Consider the following 24,420-nt stretch of genomic DNA (forward strand, 5'->3'; position numbering starts at 1 on the left):
CCACAGGCCGGATCCTGCCCGTAGGGTGCTTAGATGTGGCCCGCGGGGCTGCCCTGGAAACAAAAAGGACCAGCCCATGGTGCCTCTGCCAGTGAAAATGGAGCTCGTATGTATGGCCCTCCTGAGCTCTGTTTTCACTGGCAGAGGATTGCAGGAGGCCGTCACAGAGCACTCAGGAGCCTGTTTTCGCTGGGTAGAGGGTTGCAGGAGGCTGGCAGAGCACTCAGGCCACCACAGGCACCCCCAACATGATTGATATCAATCTGGCCATGCCTACCCTGGCCATGACCCCCCTGCCCCCCTACGTCAAACACAACCCTGATGCAGCCCTCAATGAAATTGAGTTTGATATCCCTGCTCTAGTAGTAATTATTAGTGCTGTTGATTTACGGTATTGTTTATCTAGTATACCTATTAATACTGTTGAAATAGTTAATTGAGTTTGGTTGAGCTTACTGGCAGTATTTGAGCTTTGGTTGAGCTTAAGGCAGTATTTTTGTGGACCTACTTTATATTAATTGCCTATATTGATTTTCACTAAATACAAATTTAAGGCAACAAGAGTTAAATGGAGTCAAAAAGAGCACATTATTGTTTTTCAACCAAAAATTAATCCTAAAGCTTATCTGCAAATCCTGTCCCAAATATAAAGTCCACCTTTTGAGACTGATATGTGTGTATTATATCAAAATCACAGCAGTGAATTGGTTGTTGTAAGACAGAGACCTCTTTTATTAAAATAGCATTAGTATGACAATATGGACTGCATGTTCTACATACAGATGGCTTTTGAATTCATGGCAGATGATTAGATAGTGGACACATAGTACTGATCTTCCACATATGCCTCACTTACATTTGTATTTCTCTTGGATTTTACATAAGTACTGATGCAAGGAGCAATATCTTTGGACACACATCTTTCATGGACAGTATATTTACAAACTGTAGAAAGGAAAGAAAAAAAGAGAGAGCCATTCTAAATTACTGTATTGAGGACAATTTCCAGCTACTTCTAGAGTTTGGCTGTTAAAATATTTTATTCCATGTATGCAACTGTATATACAATTCTTCAAAAAATTCTAAATGAGTAAACTGTTGTCATAATCCATGATAGTAGATTCACCATTCACTATTGAGATGGCATTGATGACTCTTGTGGATGACCTCTGGCTGGCTAGGGACAGAGGTAGTGCATTTTTCCTAGCTCTCCCTGAACTTTCAGCAATTTTTGATACCCTCAATTATGGTATCATTCAGTATTGTGACAGTTCCCCTCCTTCCTTTTTCAAGTGCAATTCCAAAGGGAGAGATTGAACTCTTAATTTTTGTGTTGATCCATCTGAATCCTAGAAAAGACTATTGTTACTCTGGCTGTTCTGAAAGTGTTATCATTTGTATCTGGTTCTATAATGGTGTACAACTGGAAAAATCTCAAATTTCCTTTGAGAAAGGAAAGTACTGGAAATATTGAAGCCTTACTACCTCTGTTTTAAGATTAAACAAAAACTAAATAAAAAAAATCCTTTCCCTATCTTTTGGGGAGATTTTGACATGACCCTTCCCAACTGACATGCAGGTAACTTCACTAGCCATAATTATTGTGCATTTGCAGGGACTTACAGGAACAGCACAAGCCTTGCTTCCTAACTCCCAGTAACATAGTGCGGCAAAAGTTGCAGTAGGCAGGCTTCTTGAAATGTTTCAGTCTCCAAGCATGTTGGCCATCATCCTTTATATTCTGTAGGGATTTTTTTTTAAAAAGTTCACTTAGCAGAGAAGAATCAGTATGATGAATCTCCAATGACCCACCAATGACCCAATCACAGCAATATGCATTTTGCACAATTATCAATATTATCTCTTTATAATGTGAAATAATAATGTCAGAACTATAGAAAACATTTATCAGTTTTCCTCACACAGACTTGTTGAACTTAACTGGCATGTCAACAACCTGTAAATAATTGTCTGAATTAACCTATGTTATAGTTTTGTTGGCTTCTCTTTATTTTTTGAAGAAGCAGCTACAGAATTTAAAAAAAACTAAACTTTTACTACCGTGCAAGAAAATAATTTAAGACTCATGATAAATAATTACCTAGAGAATACATTAACCTGTCTTGATCTGATCTTCTCTTGATATGCTACAGTACATTTCTATCATCTCCAAACAAAAAACTATTTTGATTGGAGATTCAATCTGATGACAGTCGGTAAGTCAATTAAAATAGCTATTATCCAAAATTTTTGTTTACCATTTGGGGGAAATTGGTCTAAATAATTTATGTAGTATCCTATAGTCCAAAGACAAAGATTGAATATTCTAATGAATTATAACTTGGATTTCTAAAAATGTAAATATGTTGTTTTTCTCAACAATTAGTATAGAATGGTATAATTATAATTATCTGTAAGGTATGGTAGACTTTTTTGGGTGGGAGGAGAGGGTGTTACCAGCATCTCTGACAAATATAAAAGATGGATGGGTGTCCTGTCAATAGTAGCACCTCTATTTTATTTATTTATTTTAATGGCATCTACAGAGATTGTACAATCATTAATATACAGATTTAGTTTAAATAATGCATCAGCAAATATAGATATGCATGTGTGTGTGTGTGTGTGTTGTGCATGTACAATACAATATAGGAGATAATATATTAAATTATCTCCTATATTGTATTGTATAGATTGGGTAGATCCAGGGATTATATAGATTGGGTAGATCCAGGGAAGAGGTCGGAGACTCGTCTTGTTGAGACTGTTTGGGATGAATTTGATCCTGTGACTCCTGAGGACATGGACAGGTTGTTGGGGAGGTTGAATGCCACCACATGTTTACTGGACCCGTGCCGCTCCTGGCTGGTGCTGGCCACGCAGGTGACGCGAGGCTGGCTCTGGGGGATTATTAATGCTTCTTTGTTGGAAGGGGTTTTCCTTGCCGCCTTGAAAGAGGCGGTGGTGAGACCCCTCCTCAAGAAGCCTTCCCTGGACCCAGCTGTTTTAGGAAACTACCGTCTGGTCTCCAACCTTCGCTTTGTGGCGAAGGTTGTAGAGAGTGTGGTGGCACATCAACTACCCCAATACCTGGATGAAACTGTCTATCTAGACCCGTTCCAGTCCGGCTTTCGGCCCGGGTACTGTAATGTATCTTTAAGAGTTTTGGAGGGAAATTAGAGCGGGAAATAGCACGTTGCTGATTGGCCGCTGCCTCCGACTGAACTGTATATAAAGAGGGGTTTTTCTGTTGTTCGCTGCTGGGTTCACTATAAACTAAAGAGCTGTTGTCACTCATCTGGTCTCCTGCCTCGTTATTGCCCGAATCTAACACTGGCGACGAAGGTGGGATCTCGAGGCAAAAGAGCGCCAGGAAAGAGCTGAGCTAACCAGGAATACGTGAACCCAGCAAAATAAGGGCGGATAGCAGCGATGTCCAGCTACACACCGCCAGCGCCATTCGACCCAGCCAAAGAAAAATGGGGGTCATACATGGCTCGTTTCGAGTGTTTCCTCGAAGCAAACGAACGCCAGGGGGTCTCCGACAACAGGAAGAGAGCGTACTTCCTAAGCCACTGCGGTTCGGAAGTTTTCGACACCGCAGAGTCGCTGAGCCAACGCCGGTACAGTCGGTACCGTGGCAAACCCTGCAGACCGCCCTTCGGGCTCACTACGCACCGACGCCTCAAAATTTGTTCAAAGGTTGAATTGCGGCAACGGATGCAACGAGAGGCGAATCGATTCGGCGTGTACATGGCAGCGCTGAGAAAAGCCGCCAACCATTGCGAATATCGAGACTTGGAAGACACATTACTCGACCAACTCATTTGCGGGTCAGAGACATCCGATTGCGGCGGCTGCTGTCCAGAAGCAACCTAACACTGGCAGTCGCCTTGGGCGAGGCCAGGGCTCATGAGATGTCCACCCAAGCGGCAGAAACCCTGCAAACGCCGATCGCGGGCTGAATAAACCAACCCCGGTCCACAATGAGGAAGTCCAGGCCGAGGAGGAAGGCGAGGAAGAGGAAGAAGTCTTCCACACCGGGAGGCCAGAGAAAGAAGACCGGGGCGAATGCGCGAGTTGCGGGGGACAACACAAACGACAAGACTGCAAGTTTAAGGATGCGACTTGTCGGCGGTGCGAAAGGAAGGGGCACATAGCGCAGGCCTGTCGAGCGCCCCAACCTTCCCGCCAAAAATTCAAACCGACCAATCAGAGCGCGGGAACGACGAAGAGGCCCGTGATTGGTCGATTCAAAAAAGGCGCGAAACTTAATCAGACTGCCGTGAGAGTAGGCCAAGCAGCCACGCGCCTTGAAAAAAAGATTTTTACTAAAACACACATTGAAGGGGTGCCGTGCCGAATGGAAGTGGACACCGGTTCATCGATCACGATCATGTCCTGGGACACTCTCGTGAAACGTTTGCCAGCCATCGCGAAGCGCAAGCTGCAACCACAGAAACTAAGGGTACAAGATTACCAAGGAAATCGCATCCCCGTCCGAGGGGTAACGTCCGTCCAAGTCAAGTATGGACAGCACAACAAGACCCTGCCCATCACCGTGGTCGACGGAACCTTGCCGAGCTTGTTGGGACTGGACTGGTTCCGGGCATTGGGCATGGGAGTGACCGGAGTCTTCCGAAACGACGTCGACCTAAAAGACGAACTAATGAAGGAGTTCGGGACGTCTTCAAAGACTGTTTGGGCAAGTACGAGGGACCCCGATCTCCTTTAACCTTGACCCACAGGTTGCCAAATGGCACAGAAGCCCCTATAGCATTTACTCCCGAACAATGTCATCGGCTGAAAGAAACTATAGTCAGCTAGATAGAAGCCTTGGCCATAGTTTCCGGGGTAAAGAAGTTCCATGAATATGTATTTGGCGTGATTTGAAATCGTCACAGACCATAGACCCCTACTAGGCCTGTTGGCAGGCGACCGCCCAACGCCGTGCTTTTTCGCCTAGACTGACCCGATGGACTATCTTTCTGGCTGCGTATTCTTACAAATTGTTGCATCGGCCAGGAAAGAGTTAGGGCATGCAGGCGCTTTGAGCAGATGCCCACTACCAGAGACTATCGAAGACCCCACTCCGGGCACACCGTCCTGCTAATTGACTCTTTGGACTCGGGTCCAGTCACTTCCAAGGAGGTGGCTCGGGCTTCTTACAAGGACATTACAATAAGAACTGTAATTGGTTGGGTGCAAAGAGGATGGCCGGGTTTGGAAGCGCCACATAGACCAATTAAGAAAAGAACAACCAAAAGTCCAGAAACAGGCCCTGACTATCCAATGTTTGAATCCACAGCTGACTCAAACCCGGGGCAAGGACTTATCTGAGTTCGATGAGGTCCAGCGACACCAACGGTCCCTCCTGAAAGCAGGGCGATTCTGCAAATAATCCAGGGCGGATGGCCTAGAGGAGGAGCTGAGAGGAACAAACAGTCCCTCCGGCCAGCTCGACTCACTCCCAGAGAATGAATTGCGCAGGTCCGAAGAGTTAGGGCATGCAGGCGCTTTGAGCAGATGCCCACTACCAGAGACTATCGAAGACCCCACTCCGGGCACACCGTCCTGCTAATTGACTCTTTGGACTCGGGTCCAGTCACTTCCAAGGAGGTGGCTCGGGCTTCTTACAAGGACATTACAATAAGAACTGTAATTGGTTGGGTGCAAAGAGGATGGCCGGGTTTGGAAGCGCCACATAGACCAATTAAGAAAAGAACAACCAAAAGTCCAGAAACAGGCCCTGACTATCCAATGTTTGAATCCACAGCTGACTCAAACCCGGGGCAAGGACTTATCTGAGTTCGATGAGGTCCAGCGACACCAACGGTCCCTCCTGAAGAAAGCAGGGCGATTCTGCAAATAATCCAGGGCGGATGGCCTAGAGGAGGAGCTGAGAGGAACAAACAGTCCCTCCGGCCAGCTCGACTCACTCCCAGAGAATGAATTGCGCAGGTCCGAAGAGTTAGGGCATGCAGGCGCTTTGAGCAGATGCCCACTACCAGAGACTATCGAAGACCCCACTCCGGGCACACCGTCCTGCTAATTGACTCTTTGGACTCGGGTCCAGTCACTTCCAAGGAGGTGGCTCGGGCTTCTTACAAGGACATTACAATAAGAACTGTAATTGGTTGGGTGTCCTGTCAATAGTAGCACCTCTATTTTATTTATTTATTTTAATGGCATCTACAGAGATTGTACAATCATTAATATACAGATTTAGTTTAAATAATGCATCAGTAAATATAGATATGCATGTGTGTGTGTGTGTGTGTGTTGTGCATGTACAATACAATATAGGAGATAATATATTAAATTATCTCCTATATTGTATTGTATAGATTGGGTAGATCCAGGGATTATATAGATTGGGTAGATCCAGGGAAGAGGTCGGAGACTCGTCTTGTTGAGACTGTTTGGGATGAATTTGATCCTGTGACTCCTGAGGACATGGACAGGTTGTTGGGGAGGTTGAATGCCACCACATGTTTACTGGACCCGTGCCGCTCCTGGCTGGTGCTGGCCACGCAGGTGACGCGAGGCTGGCTCTGGGGGATTATTAATGCTTCTTTGTTGGAAGGGGTTTTCCTTGCCGCCTTGAAAGAGGCGGTGGTGAGACCCCTCCTCAAGAAGCCTTCCTGGACCGGGATGCCCTATGCACGGTCACTCATGCTCTGGTTACCTCTCGCTTGGATTACTGCAATGCTCTCTACATGGGGCTCCCCTTGAAGAGCACCCGGAGGCTCCAGTTAGCTCAGAATGCAGCTGTGCGGGTGATAGAGAGAGCCGTTCGTGGCTCCCATGTAACACTACTCCTGCGCAGACTGCCTGTGGTCTTTCGGGTGCACTTCAAGGTTTTGGTTACTACCTTCAAAGCGCTCCATGGCTTAGGACCGGGTTACTTACGGGACCACCTACTGCTACCGACTGCCTCCCACCGACCCGTGCGCTCTCACAGAGAGGGACTCCTCAGGGTGCCGTCCGCCAAACAATGTTGGCTGGCGGCCGCCAGGGGAAGGGCCTTCTCTGTGGGGGCTTCCACCCTCTGGAATGAACTTCCCCCAGGAGTCTGTCAACTACCTGACCTTCAGACCTTTCTCCGCGAGTTGAAGACCTACCTATTTATTCGCGCAGGACTGGCATAGAAATTTTTAGCAGTTTTTAATACTTTGATGTAAATTATTTGGGTTTTTTTTGGTTCTATATAGTTTTAATCTGGCCTGATATTTAATAAGATTTTTAATAATTGTTTTTATTATGTATATTAGTACTGTTTTATTTTGGCTGTGAACCGCCCTGAGTCCTTCGGGAGAAGGGCGGTATAAAAATCTAATAAATAAATAAATAAATAAATAAATAAATAAATAAATAAATAAATAAATAAATAAATAAATAAATATAAAACCATAAAATCACTGTAATATGGAGCCATAGAATTGCAGTAGGATAGATGTTATAATTCAATATCTAAGGAAGCTAACTATCTAACTGCTTCTGATGTGGCTGGAATCTGGAGATCTTCCCAAGCGCCTTGAAATTTCCTGAGGAGATTTGCTTGAACGATATGTTTTTTAGTTTGTTCCGGTGCACTAGTCACATTGCAGGCTCTCGGCCATTCAGCGTGTTTATCTTATTCCACTCTCAAACTGTCTGTTGTCATCTGAGATCAGTCAGGAGGTGCAATGTTAGAAAGAACATGAAGCCATGAGAGTGGTGTGGATTTAAGGGTTCCAGATATTATTCTCATTGTATCATTATTGTGAACATCAGTCTTGTGCGTATGACAACTTCCCCATACAGGTGCGCAGTATTTGGCAACAGAATACACTAATGATTGTGCCTCTATACACTATACACAATTACCTCTATGATAAGTATTGAAAAAGCAAGCGCCTAATTTGGAAGAGAGTGAATCAACATGATTCCATAAGTGCCATTACAGCAAAAGGCACTCCAGAGTACTTTATTACTAATATCTGCATAATACAATTTCAAATATTCCCTTTTGAATGGTTATGGTGGCTAGCATATCTATCTGAGATACAATGATATGCATGGAGACTTTACAGCAAAAAATTTAATCTCTGATCTACATTTACTTACAGAGGCACAAAACATAAACGTTTTTCTACTATTCAATGCAACTTGGTCTTTTCGTGCCCTAAACATTTAGCTTATGGATTCCTATTTTGAGCCAGACAAAACCATCAGCGAAGCACCAAAGTTGCATCAGCAAGTTCATTGAAGTGACTTTCAACCATTGCATTACACAATTTCTGGTTCATTTGCCTTTTATTTTGCCTTTTAACTTTATTTTTATTTTGTATTTCACTCATTTACAAAAAGACCACAAACAACACTCCCTAAGGACAAAGCAAAGTCTTCTAATTGGGACTCATAAGAGTTAGTCCAGAAAATTATAAAAATAGACAGAATTCACTAATCCCAATCAAACAGAGAAGTATAGGGGATTGTAGACATTGAATCAGGTCAGTTGTTTCCAAAGGAGCAAATGACCTTTTACCATGTGACTAGTAAAATAGAAAGTGACATGCTACCAAAATGTTTAAAGAAAAGAAAAAAAAGCAACCATCCAGCCTATACAATAGAAAATTTATAAAACACAGAATTCACAATTTTTAAATGGATATAACTTTGTACAGGAATATTACCCCAGGTTTGCTGTCAGATAAAATGTGCTGCTTATCTTAGAAGTAATGTAGTGGATCAGAAAAAAAGGCCTTACATAGTTTGAGATTATTGTCCCACAATTGTCAATAAAGCTTATGGAAACCTCACAAAGAGCACATTAACATCCTCCTACTCATGTTCCTCAGGAACTGACATTCAGAGGAATATTGCCTTTGGTAGTACATAACTGTAATTACTAGGCCTAATGACTAATACCTTTATTTTTAAGAAGTTGTAGAATTAAAATTAGAAAATATATTTTCCTATATACAAATATATTTTAATCTTTCCTATTGTATTGTGTTTTCTATCTGATTGCTCAAGAAGTCAAGAGCATCAATTTCTCAAAATCCATCAGATGACCACATTACCTTCTAAAGATAAGACTCTTAAATCATGAGATTATAGAACTGAAACTGAGTACATCGAACTTGCTGTTGATGAACCAGACAATGTTTACACCAGGAATTCAAACGGTTGCTTGTATTGTATATGTCTCAAGAATCTAGGGCAGATGGAGCGGTAAAACGGACATTGGTTCCATAGCACCATAATATAACCATGCACAATTACTATATTATTAGATTTCATTTGAACCTAATTAATTTATTTCATTTGAACCTAATTTATTTATATTGACCTCCTTCACTTTTTAGAAGCTTTAGTTGTTAATTGTTAACACAATCCTTGAATACTGGGCAGACAGTCAAGATGTTCTTAGTGTCCATGGGTAAAAAGGAAGCTGAGAATCTGGATTTTGCAATACTTGCACTCTCAGAAGGTCAGAGACTTAAAAGAGTCTAAGAGCCTGTGTATATAGCTTTGCTGGCTAGGGAATTCTGGGAGTTGAAGTCCACCAGGCTTAAAGTTCCCAAGGTCGGAGACCCCTGCTTTAAAGTATTGGTGCTAATTTTCAAAATTACAAACAGCTTGAAATCTGATTATCTGAGAGATTTCCTTTCCTATTACAAATCTTTCTAGATGTGAAGTTCTACATAAGAGGCGACTTGTTTTCAAAGGCAGATTCATTCAGTATGCAGGAGGAGGAGACCTTCAGTTGCATTGCTTCCAGCGATGGATTATCCACCTTTGGGATTCTATTAGGCTCACACCCTTAAATTAATTTTTATTAAATGTGTTTTTCCATGGAGTAAAATACAAAGAGAAATGGAGAAAAGTAATAGAAAGTAAAAAAAATTATAGAAAAAGAAAGATAAAAGAAAAACAAAATAAAGAATAATAAAGAAGTGGTTTCTGGTCTTTTCAACAGTAGTTACATGTACATTTTATTTTTTTTTGCTTTGGGGAAAAAAAGCAGCTGAATGCATATCTTTTGCCAGGCTTTTTTTTTTTACTGTTAAATAATATTTGGGTTGGTTTTAATTTATGTTTTATGTTTAATTTCCATTTCAATTATTGTTAATTACATTGCATACATTGTAGAGAAAGAAAGGTTATACAACAAATAATAATTCTCTCCTATCCTGGGTAAAAAGTATTGTTACTCTAGAAACACACCATATTGGGAAAGTTTGGCTTATTGTTGTGAGGTCTGCCTGTTACTCACTGTTTCCATGCCTAGGAGAACAAGCAGAGGGATGGTGGTCATACCACCCCGAATCCATTCTTCAAGTGTCACAGTTCCATCATGATCATAGTCTATTTCTTCCATCATCTCTTTCAAAATCTGTAGAAGACAAAGTCCAGTTACGTACATCATATTTTTTTTCAGTTGCAATTATTTTTTAAGCTAGGAAATGTTCTGTAGGCTTTGAACACTAGCACAGGAAACAAAAGTTGATTGCAACATTAAATTAAAGCATCAAGGGCACTGGTGTTTGCATTGTGAATGACAGAGTCTAGGAGGTAAACTTAGCAGCTGAGGCAACATCTAGGCTGCAATTTCAGCCTGAATATAATCAGCTGATCTTACAGATTGAATGCTGTCAGTTGATTCCATTAGCTGACTGAGACATAAAGCTGTCATACAATATTTCCACCCAAGTCAGGTTGTCAATCTGAACTCTGGGTTTCATCACATTGCTTTGACTTCTTCAACTTACTCTTTTGCTTCTTTTGCTTTTTTTAAAATCCATGCTTGTTTGCAGCACACTTGGATCTGATAATCAGTCCCAAGAATAAAACTAGAATTCCATGGTCAAATTTTGTTTGTTTGGTTGGTTTTGCAGTTCTTTGTTACACACTTTCCAAGTCAGATTTTTTAAGCCTCCAACTTCTCTTCCTGTGAAACTATAATTAACCTTATTCCTTAAAAGATGTTTTAAAGAAAAAAAAATAAGAGGTGGGTGGTGGATGGCTTAAATTCTGTTTTTTTCGAATTCAGAAATAATAACCCTTTTTTGGAACTATTCTGTTTGTGACTTGATTATTACAATATATTTGACAGGTTTAAACTGGCTATTTAGAATTAATGGGTGACTCAAGAAATTATAAAAATGAACAATAACAACAAAATGTGCCCTATTAAAGACTAATTGTAGCTTACATGTTTAAGGAAAACAGTTAATTTTAAGATGCCACAAGATTCTGTTTTTGCTGCAACAGACTAAGATAGTAACCCTCCTGGAAATAAAAATAGGGACCATTCTTGTATTTATAGTTCAATCTCAGTAATTCAGGACCAATCTACATAAAATTAAATATAAATAGTATATTGTAGATTTTTTAAAGTGCTTCTCGGAGCAATCCTGACTGGGCCATAAGAAGATAAGTTTTATTACACTATCTTTCCATTTACCACACAAAAATGCCAGTATTCTGCATGGGGGAATTATCCAAAGAAAATGGGGAAAAAATTCACATTGGACAGGGCATATGTTGCTAAACATGTTTCTAGGAGGAAGGTGTAACCTTCTGCATATGGTAATCTTAATTAGTAGTGATCCACTGCTATGTTTACTTTCCTGTAAAGGAAGGGGGGAAAAAGGTAGCTATACATTGTTTATTGAATATTGTGTATGACATAGCCCTCAGAGGAAAAAATGATGCTCAAAAGCAGAACAAAGCACTTTTTAAAAATAAATTCCAATTCTACATGGAAAAATAACTTACAGGCCTTAATTCTGTCGAGTCCCATTCCAGATATTCTGCTACATGTACCATTTGATTGATAATACGATCTAGCTCCTGAATTTAGAAACAAGATGGCAGAAGATAAATGTTTTTAAAGCAATGTGAGTGATATATTATATGGATGTTGCAATTACATATCAGCATACAAGAAAAAAAAGGTAAATACTTTATAAAGGTGAGCCACCTCTTTAATACAATTGTGTCAGATTACTTTTCTTTCCTTTTTAAGAATAAACACTTTAAAGAGCTTGCAGTAAGGTAATATTACACAGCACAGCTACACCCATATCATTGCCTTCCTTTTAAGTTTTCCACAAGGTAATTGAATTACTCTATATCAGAGGTCTTCAAACTTGGCAGCTTTAAGGCTTGTGGACTTCAGCTCCCAGAATTCTGGGAGTTGAAGTCCACAAGTCTTAAAGCTGCCAAGTTTGAAGACCTCTGCTCTATATCAAGACAATTTAAAGAACCAGACCCAAGCTTTGATGCTGCTATTAACCAGCTAAATTTACCAGAGCCTGCCAACTTTGAAAAAGACCTGTATAAATCCCTTTATGAAGAATCCCTCGACTTGGAATGATCTTGTTTCCATGCTGTAACTTAGTTGGAGACTAGAAACGTTTTCCCAGAGATAGCCAGATTTCATTGATGCATCCCTCGACCGAAATACTTTGTAGTGGCTTTACAGTAGGAAAGCCCCAATGCATTTGGGAAACAGTGTAACTTCTTATCCTTTTAAAGAAAAAGGACTAGTTTGCAGAATAGCTTACCGAGCTGTCCAGGAAGCCATTGCCATCTGTATCATAGAGGCGAAACATAACTGCAAAAAAACACAAAAGTGCAAAGATATGTAATAAATGTATGTGCCCATCACAAAAAGGACTAATGAATCAGGTTTTACAGTCTACCATTGCCTTAACTTCAAAGTTTGAGCTGACCACAGTGAAGTCTTTGTCTTCAGTTAACCCTTTGTACTTGAGAATTGACATCAAAATAAACACATAACCATAAAAAAGAGAAGGAATTCAAAGGAGGGTAAATAAACATTAGCTGAGCTCTGCAAAAGAGGTGAGAAGATTACCCCACAGGTTTTAATTTTTTTTTTGGTATAACAAAGAGCAGAGGGAAACTTTGTCAAGCTTCCAAAATTCTGTTACCAGAGATAGTCTTTGACTTAGAGCCATTTGTTTAGTAACTGTTACAACAGTGCTGAGTGAATGGTGGTTACAACCAGTTCTCAGAGTTCTGGCTGCCCACCCAACCTTTGCAATCACATAATCATAATCCGGGCACTTGGCAACCATCTTGCACTTACGACCAGTTACAGCACCCCACGATCAAGTGATTGCCTTTTGTGACCTTCCCTGTGGTTTTCCTAGAAGATCAATGAGAAAGTTAGCAAAGAAGGTCACAAGTCTCTGGGGTAAGTTACCTGCACCCCATCCTCCAGCTCTCTGCACTCACACTGGGCCAGTCACTTGAACAGCTTCCTCAAGTGTTGCCTCACCCTTTCTGCAATTGTTGCAGTCTCATGCACCCACCCTGTTTATATAGCTAGCTAGACATTTTTTAACTTAGTCTTCCTAAAGTGATTAGTGATCTGCCCATGTTATGGGAAATACTGTAAAACTAGATGACTAAATTATTACTTAAAATGTCTGCCCAGCATGTAGCTGGAATTCTGGAATACTTTGGAGGCAGTTTGGCTTTACATAGCTATATTTCTACTTTCTGACTGCCCAGAGATCAGGAAATTAGTTTTTTGCAAGTGTAGTATACATGCATCTATATTCCTTAAGAATCAGTATGAATTGTATTCATTAAATCAGAGTGGTCTCCAGCCCCTCTTTTCTGGCAGTTGGCAGTCTGGTGATGATTCTTGAAGATTGGAGGACTGGGCTTTTTTGTTTTTCATTTTCAGTTAAAAATAAACCAGACCAGCTTTCCCCAATATGGTGTTGTTCCAGTATATGGGGCTTGAAGTACTATATTCAGCACTGAAGATGCTTAACAGCTGATTTAATATATATTTATGTAAATAGAATACCCAAATCAGTAGTCAAAAATACCAGTGAACTTATAATGTGAATGGCAGTGTCCATTTCATCTTAAAGCCAATGTATTTCCACAAAGAAACAGATGGTATATTTGGCTATAGCATCTATGAAGTTCAGCCAGCTGGTTGGATATTATGTCATCCAATTCAATTCAAATTGAGGAAATGTGTTTTATACTGCATACACTATAATTTTAATCTCTGAATATTGTTTCCAAAATTGTAGAATAAGTCTTTGTGCCAAATTTATTGTCATCAATATTCTCTATATATGCAGTTCATTCTTAAAATATGTAACTGATCTGTTAGAAAAAACTATCTTTAGAATCACTTTTTACATTGGCTTCAGCCAAATCCTTCGAGATTAAGGATTTTTCTTTGCTTTTTTGTACATAGTATTACATTTAAATAATATATTCTTAATCTTTAATGGAAAACTTTAACAAATAGCACTAGAGGGCAGCCTTTTACAATTTTCAGGAATGTTAATGAAACGACACACTATTTCTCAATGTATTTAGTTTATATTTTGCAAAAAGTAACATGTAGATAACAAATTTCATTTTAAAGCTATTTTTCTCCTTTCTCTGCTACACATCTGACAATTCAGTTCATAAAATCAATATGAAACAACTGAACCAAGAAGGCCTATAGAGATGAATAAATTTCTCCTACAATATGAACAGTATAAAAAGGAAGAAACATTTGTTCATCATCACTTTAAATAGAAAAAGCAATATCCTTGCTTATCACCACACCCAGTTACACAAAAACTAGGAATGTTTCAACCAATCTAAAGGGCATGTCCAACATCACATTTTGATTCCTGCTGTGATGTCTGAAGAGATTCTACTGAACAATTCAATTTGAAATGTTACACCAAGATAGATCATAGATGATCCTGGGAGAATATTGCGGTTTTTTCCAGTGATATCTCATAATTAATCTCTTTCCTCTGCTAATAGAGATTGGTTTATAAACTAGCAGTTTTAAATGGCAAATGACTCAGAGTTTAGCACAAAGGAAGAAGGAGATGAAAAAAAAGGTTATAAACAGGCAACCACTCCTGCGTGGTGCATAGCTTCCCTATTATGTCCACCTAAGACTGCAAATTCCATTTGTATCTGGAAAGTCCCTTCTTTAATGAAACAATTCACGTAACGCCATGCACACACGCACACTCGCACACACGCACACACACACACACACACACACACACACACACACACACACACATATACATATACATATGCATACAACCGCCCACTAGTAGCGATACTCCAAAATAAGGCTGGAAGCTGGGTGAGGAGAAATAGAAAGGAAATACAGTTAAACAGGAAAACAAAACTGAGAGGTATACTAATATGTGGGAAAAGAATAAGTGTAAAGAAAAGAGAAGCAGGTCTGTTTAGACATTACAAAAAGGGTTAAAATTCATCAGATGACCTGCCCTTCCAAATCATGGTCTAGGTTTATTTTTTAAGTGGTTAATTTAAAAGGTATTAGATCTTCAGCAATACTTGTGGGAACATGATGGTTCACAAGATTAGGATCCTGGGCTGATGAACAGCAGGCTCGCATTCGAAACCTGGTTGTTGCTGCAGGATGGGGTGAGCTCCTATCACATGTTCCAGTTCCTGCTGACCCAGTAGTTAGAAAGTGGGCGACTGTGAGTAGATAAATGGGTACCATGTCAATACCCAACTTAATGAGGATGTGAAAAGAGCTCCCAACTGGACCTTCCCCAGGCAACGGTGGTGACATCATTGAATCCTTTCAATCTGGAAGCACTTCAGCACTCCCGACACAGCTGTAGTAGTAGCAATGTTTGTAGCTATTTGAACCCACATGTTCTACCATTCTACTCCCCAACACACAGCTACTTATTTGAGAAAAAATTCTTACCTTCTAGGATAAGGAAGCTGGTAAGTCCTAACTGAGGAATTTGAAATTACATCACTGAACTGGTATTTCATCAGAGCTGATGAGAGATACATGAATTCCTCACCTGCAAAACTGAAGGTTGGCAGCTGACATACATGCTCTGAGAATGCTACTAGACACAGCTTTAAAGTACATGTAGTGTTACCTCTTAAACTTCTTTCCTTTCTATTAATCTTCTCATAGTTCCCATCACCAATCTCTTTCCACTTATGACTGTAACTTGTTGCTGGCAATCCTTATGATTTATATTGATATAATGACCATCAATTGTGTTGTAAATGTTGTACCTTTTTTTTTTTTTTTTTTACATTTATACCCCGCCCTTCTCCGAAGACTCAGGGCGGCTTACAATGTATAAGGCAATAGTCTCATTCTATTTGTATATTTTTTACAAAGTCAACTTATTGCCCCCCCAACAATCTGGGTCCTCATTTTACCTACCTTATAAAGGGTGGATGGCTGAGTCAACCTTGGGCCGGGCTCGAACCTGCAGTAATTGCAGGCTTTGTGTTCTAATAACAGGCTTCTCTATTGCCTGAGCTATCCCGGCCCTTGATGAACGTATCTTTTCTTTTATGTACACTGAGAGCATATGCACCAAGACAAATTCCTTGTGTGTCCAACACACTTGGCCAATAAAAATTCTATTCTATTGACAAAGGCACTGAGGAGACGGTGGCAACGGACGTCTGGAAGGCTTCTCCTGCCTCCAGTGTCCGAATCCGGCCGCCGCCGAGGCCCTCAGGGGCCAGGTGTTCCGAAAAGGACACCTGCCGCACGGACGGCTCGCCAGGGGTCTCCCAGCCGACATACAGGACTGTGGGGACCGATGCTGGCGCGTCCTAGGCTCGGCGGGGTTCGGAGGCCACAGGCCGCGGCCATTATTTTGGTCGTCGCCTAGGCCGCTGTGCCCAGTGACACCGGGGCTTTGGATTTATAATTGCAGCAGCCTGGTGGTGAACAGGGAGCGGAGAAGAATTGAGGAATGAAGAAGGAAGGGATATCGGCAAGCGTGGTGGAGTGCTCCGGAGTGCGGGGGTTTTCTCCCCTGCGACTGGAAGGAGTACGAATCACTTTGGAGAGAGGAGAACTTAAAATAACAAGATTACGGTTTTGTGGAGCTCTGGAGAAGAGGTGATGGAGAAATTTAGGAGGGAGGTTTGAGGCCCCCTCCTCTGAGGAACAATGGTGGCGTCCAGCTTCCGCCTTCACTATGAGAATCTTGATGACATCACTTCCCTTGACTTCCTGGTTGACTAACTGTACTCTGGACTCGTTGCTCCTGTGAGTGCCCCTGGTGGATCCGGAGGAAATTATAGGATACTGTGCTTGCCTGAGGACTTTAAAAATTTTTTTTAATGGCAAAGGTCAGAGACCAACTGCTGGAGAAATGGAGAATTCTGGAAAAGTTATCTAATATGGACAAGAAACTGGATGAAATAAGAGCAGAAATTGTGACTATCCAAAAGGACTTAAAGGATACTCAACAAGTCTCAGCAGAAAATAAGCAGAAAGTGGAAGGTCTGGAGGGTGAGATGCGGGCAGTGCAGAAAAGAGGGGAGACGACAAGCAATGCTGTGCTTGGACTACAGATGGATAAAATGTCTTATTTCCTTAGGTTTCAAAATTTGGAAGAAGTGGACCAAGAAGATTTGAGAGATGTTGTGACTAAACTGTTGGGAGAATTTCTTGGGAGAGGTGTTGATTTTATGAATTGGGATGTGGATCGAGTTTATAGAGTTAATTCACAATATGCACGCACGCATGCAGTTCCTAGAGAGGTTCATGTCAAATTTGTGAAAAGAGGCGAGATGAAATTCTTAGAAAACATAGGAGTGGGGCACTGACTTATAGGGGCAGGAGATAGCCATTCTGAGGCAGATTCCCAGACAGGTACGTGAAATGAGAAAGAAATATTACTTTTGTCAAGCAAATTGTACCAGAAGGGAGTAGGCTTCAGATGGCTGATGCCAGAGGGATTGATGATTTTCCGGGAGGGCATTACGAAAAAAATTAGTACAATTGCGGAGGCTACGGCCTATGTGGAGGAACACAAAGCCCTCCTGGAATCAGATGACCCAGGAATTGAAGAAGGGGAGGTTATAGACCATGGGGCGGAGGCGGCTGCCGCTGTTGCGGCCCTGGAGTTGGGTCAGGCTGAACCCAGAGTTCTGAGATCCAAAACTAGGAGGTGACAAAGATATTTGGTATTGTGTTGGTTTTACTTATTCTCTTTCGTATGATATTCTGATTATTCTTGACCCTTCTTTATTGCGTATGTAAGATTGGTAAACTTAGCTACTCCGTATTACCTGCTTGCCATATGGCTGTTGTATGTGTTTAAAATTTTGAGTAAAATTCTTATCACGTATAAGAAAAATGAAAATTTACCATACCTGATATGTATTTGTATAAACTTTTTTTTGACCAATAAAAACTTTTTTTTGGAAAAAAAAAAAAAAAAAAAATTCTATTCTATTCTATTCTAGAAGAAAACAGTGACTTCCCCATCCCAGCTGCTCTTACCACATAATAAAAAGGCTACTGCAAACACCTTTTGATTAATCATAGTAGAAGCCACTTATCAGGAAGGACACACGGAACATTTCAGATTAATAACACTACACCCAACATGTGAACAAATTAAAATAGTACCTATGCCCCATTTAATTTTTTGGTGTGGCCTATGAGCTGTTATTTTAGAAAGCCAGGAGAAATAGATGTGATTGCAGGAGAAGGAACTGCTGAAATGTGAGCATTTCATACTGGAAAATATTTGAAAATCACTCACATTTTTTTTCTCCCTGAAAATTCCCCCCCCCAAGAGAAAAGGTCATAGAAATATGAGCTAGGATTAATATAGCAGTCTTTCATAAATGAATATTAAGCAATGCTGTTTAATCAATATTGAGTCCATAATGAGGTGGACCAGAACTCTTTCCAGCTCCTATCACAGCCCATATTGGAGCTGATGATATAGCCCAACAATGCATATGGGGATCCATAGGTTCCTAGTCCTGTTTAACTGGAAAGGAATGAATGAACAATTTATTGCCTTCATTCATTTTTTTTTCTGTGAAAAAAAATGGTGAAAGGATCAATTAGTGGCATCACTGTTGCCCAGGGGAGTCCCAGTTGGGGGGCTCCTTTCATGTCCCCATTAATGACTCCACCAAAGTGGTACTTATTTATCTACTCATGTTTGCAAGCTTTCGAACTGTCAGGTCAGCAGGAGCTGCAGCTTCATTCATGATTCACACTCATATGAATCTCAACATTTCCCCCTTATAAACCTCAAAGCTCTTATGGTTTCCTCTAAAACCACAACTCTCCCACATTCCTTCCACCCCTGCCACCTGTGACCAAGGCACCCATAGTTTTGAACGTGGTGCTCACGAACTACAGGTGTTCTTCCTGTCACCCAAGCACTTACACTCCAGCTTATCCTCAGCCCGTCCCCTTTCCAGCAGTGACAGGTAGCAGACAATGTCCTTCAGGTAGACTACCTGAGCCAAAGGGGCTGGTTGATGTGGACTGGCTGTTTTTAGGGAGATGTTACTCTTTCGGAGATTGAAAGGAAGTTTCTTGTCCAAACTTTTGGAACCTAAAAGGAAGAGAAAAAGGTTCATGTTGTTTTGTAAGATGACATTCTTTAGATTACAATTCAAAACAGGTTCAGGCTGACTGTTAGGTGAAATTGATTTAGATCTATAATGTGGATCTTAGATCAAAATGAACTTTTGTGATCTAAGGGGCTGCAACAGATTCTGCATGGCAAATCAAGAATTAAAGTATTTGGTATGTTTTTCATTATACAATTGCATTGTGCTAACAGGTGTTTTTTAAAAACCAAACCTAAAACTCCAGTGAATAAGAAAGCATGGTAGCCCAACGGGGAAGTTAGGCTGAGAAGGACTGCAAGCCACTGGCGAGAATGTGGTGGGAGGCAAGAAAGAGAAGCAGCAGATGAAATAGCAGGATAGGAAGAAGGATGTTTGCATGGAATTGGGGGGGAGGGGAAGGAAATTATTCTCTTGTGTGAATTAACATTTTGTTACAGTATGCAATTTTGTGGACTACAGCTGATTAATATATTTATTAGATTGAATCCTATACCTGAAAAGGAAGATGTGATTTGGAAGAAATAAGTGTGGGTGAAGAAATTAGTACACCAGTAAATTCTAATCTTGCTTATTTACCTTTTACTCCCTGGCATAAACTACTACTCTGGAAACATTGGCTCACCCAGTGACTTCTCCATCCTAGCTGCTCTTACCACGTAATAAAATATTTGAATGACAACAACTCAGAAGGAAGCAATTCTTACACCACCCTTCTTACCAACCCCACAAAGAATAAAAAAACATCAAAAGCTGCTGAATTCAGAATGCTTGAAATAAAAGTGCAGAGCTCAAGCAGCAGATAACATAGTCCCAGTAAGATTACAGGTAGTCTTTGACTTGCAGCATTTGTTTCCAATCATTCAAAGTTATAACAACACTGAAAAAATGACTTATGTCTGGTCCTTGCATTTATGACTACTGTAGCATCCCCATGGTCGTGTGACGAAAGGTTGGCAACCAGGATGCATTTATTACAGTTGCAGTGTCCTGGGGTCATATGATTGCCATTTGTAGCCTTGCCAGCCAGCTTCCAACAAGCAGTCAATGGGGGAATCCAGATTCACTTAATGTCTGCATGATTCATTTAACAACTGTAGTGATTTACTTAACAACCATGGCAAAAAGGTAATAAAATCAGTTATAACTCACTTAACTACTGCTTAGCAATGGAATTCTGGAAATTCCAGAATGTGGTTGTAAATTGGGAGAAAATTCCTTCAAAATGATTGATCTACATAACAGATAAATGCACCTGGGTATTTGAATCAAGGGAGCACCCTGGAAATAATTTATTGGCCAATGCTGCACATTTCTTTTGAAATCATTTTCTCAGTCTAATGTAGATATTTCTGCTTCTTGAACCCTCACACAGGCCAAAAGTGCATCACCTCAGCTCACCTTCCACTTCAAGCTTCTTTACCAGATGTGTATCCCATGCTAGGATTTTGACCTGTGAAATGAATTTTATGGCTATATATGGGTGAGGCTGGAAAATATATAGGGATGCCTCCATAAAAGAAAGGCAGATCTTACCTGGAGATTGAGGGGTAAGCAGAGAACCTGAGGAAATCTTGGAGGACCCTGAGGAGTTGTGAGCAGAAGGGTTACCAGCAGTGGATTTTTGTGATGATGATCTGGACCAGCTAGGTGAGGCATTGATGTTGGATGTTGGAACAGGACTGAGAGATGCTGATTGTGGCTCTGCTAGATTTGTCTGGGGGCGTTTGGATTCAGGTGTATGCTTTCCCATGGCACTTAGAAGAGTTTTCCCATTGATCCCTATAATTTAAAACGAAGTGATAAATCAGCCTTGATTTATGAATCATAAAATGAATCATAATGAAACATGATGTTTTCTATTAATTTGTTTCAAGATTATCTCAGCCAGCATGGCTCAGAACACTACCTTTGTGTCACTCTTCTTGATGGTTGTGTACATTCCCTTGGTGCCCTTGTGTACATTCCCTCCATATATAATTGGACCTTATTTTATGCAAGAAATTTTCACAGACATAGGATTTTCTTGTAAATCCTGAGACGTGAATAACTTAAGACACTAGGACTATACAGTATGTGATCCCTGAAACTCTGCTTTACAATTTATAGAGCATGAAAACAATATATACTTTAAAATAGATTTTACATAATTCATAAAACAAAGAAAACCCTACACTCCCCCCTCATAATAAATCATGACTGTCTGGTTAAGGAATCAGGCTGGAAAACCAGGGGACTGTGAGTTCTAGTTCTGCATGAGAGCCGCTGGGTGACCTTGGGGCAGTCACTCTCTCTAAACTCCTCATCTCACAGGTTTGTTGTTGTTGTTGTGGGGAAAATAGGAGGAGGAAAGTGTGTTGGATATGCCTGCTGCCTTGAATTATTTATAAAAATAATAATGGCAGGATATAAATAAAATAATTAAAAAGAATGGATAGTTCCAGTCATCTAAGAGAAGCCTGCCAGTAATGAAGTGACAAAAATATTTCTTAATCCTGATATACTTAAGTTATTTATGTAATACTTCATATAGATATTACATGAAAAACCCTTCATGGATGTTGAAATGATAAAAAATTATTCATTTTGTCAGAGGAAGCTGAAAACATAAAGTTGATGATCTTTTATTTGTTTTTCTGAGGAACTTATACTTTTCTGATGAATTTACTAATTTGTTTTTCTGATGAATTTACTTTTTCTGTACTGTACTTGGTGAACTTGCCATTTTCTGTACTGTACTTGCATAAGGTCTTCTTGGTAATAATTCTAATGACCTTTCCTACCTACCATATTTTCCACCAGATTCTCCACCATTTCCCATCAGCATGTCCATTTTAATCTAGTAATTTAGTAGAGAAGTAAATGGCATCTTAAGTATCTTGCTATAAGAAGGTTGTATGGAAACAGCTCAAATTCATCTTTATAGGCTCATATTACTAATCATACAATCAATCCAGATTGCAAATTAGATTACATATATCTTTAAAAATACTAATGTCTTAATTCTTGATTCCTATGTTTCATCTGATTATCTTCTGCATTTAACTAGAATGGTAGTGGAGATACCACAAAATCAGAAACACTGGATTGATTGTATGATTAGTAATATGAGCCTATAAAGATGAATTTGAGCTGTTTCCATACAACCTTCTTATAGCAAGATACTTAAGATGCCATTTACTTCTCTACTAAATTACTAGATTAAAATGGACATGCTGATGGGAAATGGTGGAGAATCTGGTGGAAAATATGGTAGGTAGGAAAGGTCATTAGAATTATTACCAAGAAGACCTTATACAAGTACAGTACAGAAAAAAGGATATCGCCACATAGCAACTGTTTCCTGGCAAGGGATAAGGATTAGAAAAGCCAGACCACTCTGAAATAATGGGAGATCTCTTGGCACCCAAGGATTGTTTGCTTAACATGTTTACTTAGCTGCTGTTGTATGTTTCTGTGCAGGATTCCAGAGTCTGGTAGTCCCTAGCTTCTTATTTGTCTTTACAGCATTAAGTGACAACCAAGTGTTGGAACTAATGTTGAATGGAACTCGGCCTGTTGATGCCTATAAAGCTCCTTATTAAACATGAAAGGTTGTGCAGCTCTTAAAGCATTTAATTTGGATACCTGTAACAGGAGCACAAGCGACTTCTGTCTGGATGGATATACCTGTGTCAAGAGTCTTGGATTCTGAATACATAACAGAAACATAAGAACATACACATACTTTAGCAATGGGCACTTGCCATCAAATGATCAGTATTCATTGCAAATTTGCAATAGCAATTGCACATTTTACTTTTATTCCACAAAAGGCTAATAAACATTTAGGCAGAATACTGAGCTGCAGATATATACTATTTTGGCTTAGTCTTACAAATACTGCTGCAGAAACTATTTCAGCCCAATCAACTGTGGGGAAGCATAACTCAGCGCATTATGAGGCAAAGCAGAACACTGCTGCTTTCTCCTTAGCTGGGCACAGCAGCTGACAACTGTATATGAAGAGACCTTTATCTAGCCCGGCTTGGCCCCATCACGGGAATAGCAGTAGGAGCATTTGGGAAAGGAAAGACGAGGATGGGTGCATGATATTTGTCAAACAAAGGAGTTCACATGTGGCAGCTACTCCTGTTCATAACTCCTGATAGAACTTAGATTCTATATGTAGAGGGATGCAGGGTGGGAAAAAATGAATAGATGGCTGTTTTTCTTTTGATTCCCTTTCCCTCTTCCTGTCAATCTCCTCAACTTGGTTCAGAGCTTCCTCAAACTTTCTTGTTTTTTCCCCATCCAGAAAGTACATTTCAATGTGCATCGCATGCTTTTCCTGAGCACAGCAACACCATCAGCCTTACTTGCCAAAGTGTAGTAAAAGAAATCCTGAGGCAGCCATTTTAAGACCAACATCAACACGGCTGTGCAGTTGAGCCACAACAGTTGTTTAAAAGAATTTAAGAGCAGTCACAAGTAGTCATTTGCATTCGGGTCCATTTATTCTTCTCTTCCCCCTTCAGCAGACCAGTGAAGCCCTCCTTCCCAACAGACACTATAAAAGCACATCTCCTTTTGTGCTACCACAAACTACCTTCCATTCTCCATATATTTTAAAAGCAGATCTAGTTGATAGAAAGCATTATTTAGAGCAGGGGTCCCCAACCTTGGCAACTTTAAGCCTGGTGGACTTCAACTCCCAGAATTCCCCAGCCAGCTTTGCTGGCTGGGTTATTCTGGGAGTTGAAGTCCTTCAGGCTTAAAGTTGCCAAGGTTGGAGACCCCTGATTTAGAGAAACATGTGGAATGAATGAATACTTCCACACACAAGAATACTTCCACACACCTTCCCTTTTATATGAACGCTAAAAAGGAGTTACAGTCATAAGTCAAATCAGTTTACAGTTCAAATCACTTTAATTTAACTTGCCATTACTCAGCTATAGAAAATATAGTTCATGGATACTGAATATGGATGCTATCTATGAAAAGATTTTTGGGATAAAAAAAAAATTA

The 24,420-nt window shown here is 40.3% G+C and overlaps 1 protein-coding gene across 1 annotated transcript in view; it reads right to left on the reverse strand.

Annotated features, from left to right (window-relative positions):
- DGKG (diacylglycerol kinase gamma) overlaps window positions 1-24,420 on the reverse strand; it is a 123,064-nt gene that overhangs the window by 50,376 nt on the left and 48,268 nt on the right. Inside the window, exons 7-14 of the mRNA XM_058188793.1 lie at window positions 23,038-23,100; window positions 20,947-21,192; window positions 19,224-19,394; window positions 12,561-12,610; window positions 11,770-11,844; window positions 10,265-10,384; window positions 1,624-1,741; window positions 857-945 (exon numbers count right to left, since the gene is read on the reverse strand). Coding sequence (XP_058044776.1) covers window positions 857-945; window positions 1,624-1,741; window positions 10,265-10,384; window positions 11,770-11,844; window positions 12,561-12,610; window positions 19,224-19,394; window positions 20,947-21,192; window positions 23,038-23,100 — 932 coding nt within the window. The remainder of the gene's footprint in view (window positions 1-856; window positions 946-1,623; window positions 1,742-10,264; window positions 10,385-11,769; window positions 11,845-12,560; window positions 12,611-19,223; window positions 19,395-20,946; window positions 21,193-23,037; window positions 23,101-24,420) is intronic.

Source organism: Ahaetulla prasina, chromosome 6, assembly GCF_028640845.1.
Source record: "Ahaetulla prasina isolate Xishuangbanna chromosome 6, ASM2864084v1, whole genome shotgun sequence".
Classification (NCBI taxonomy): domain Eukaryota; kingdom Metazoa; phylum Chordata; class Lepidosauria; order Squamata; family Colubridae; genus Ahaetulla; species Ahaetulla prasina.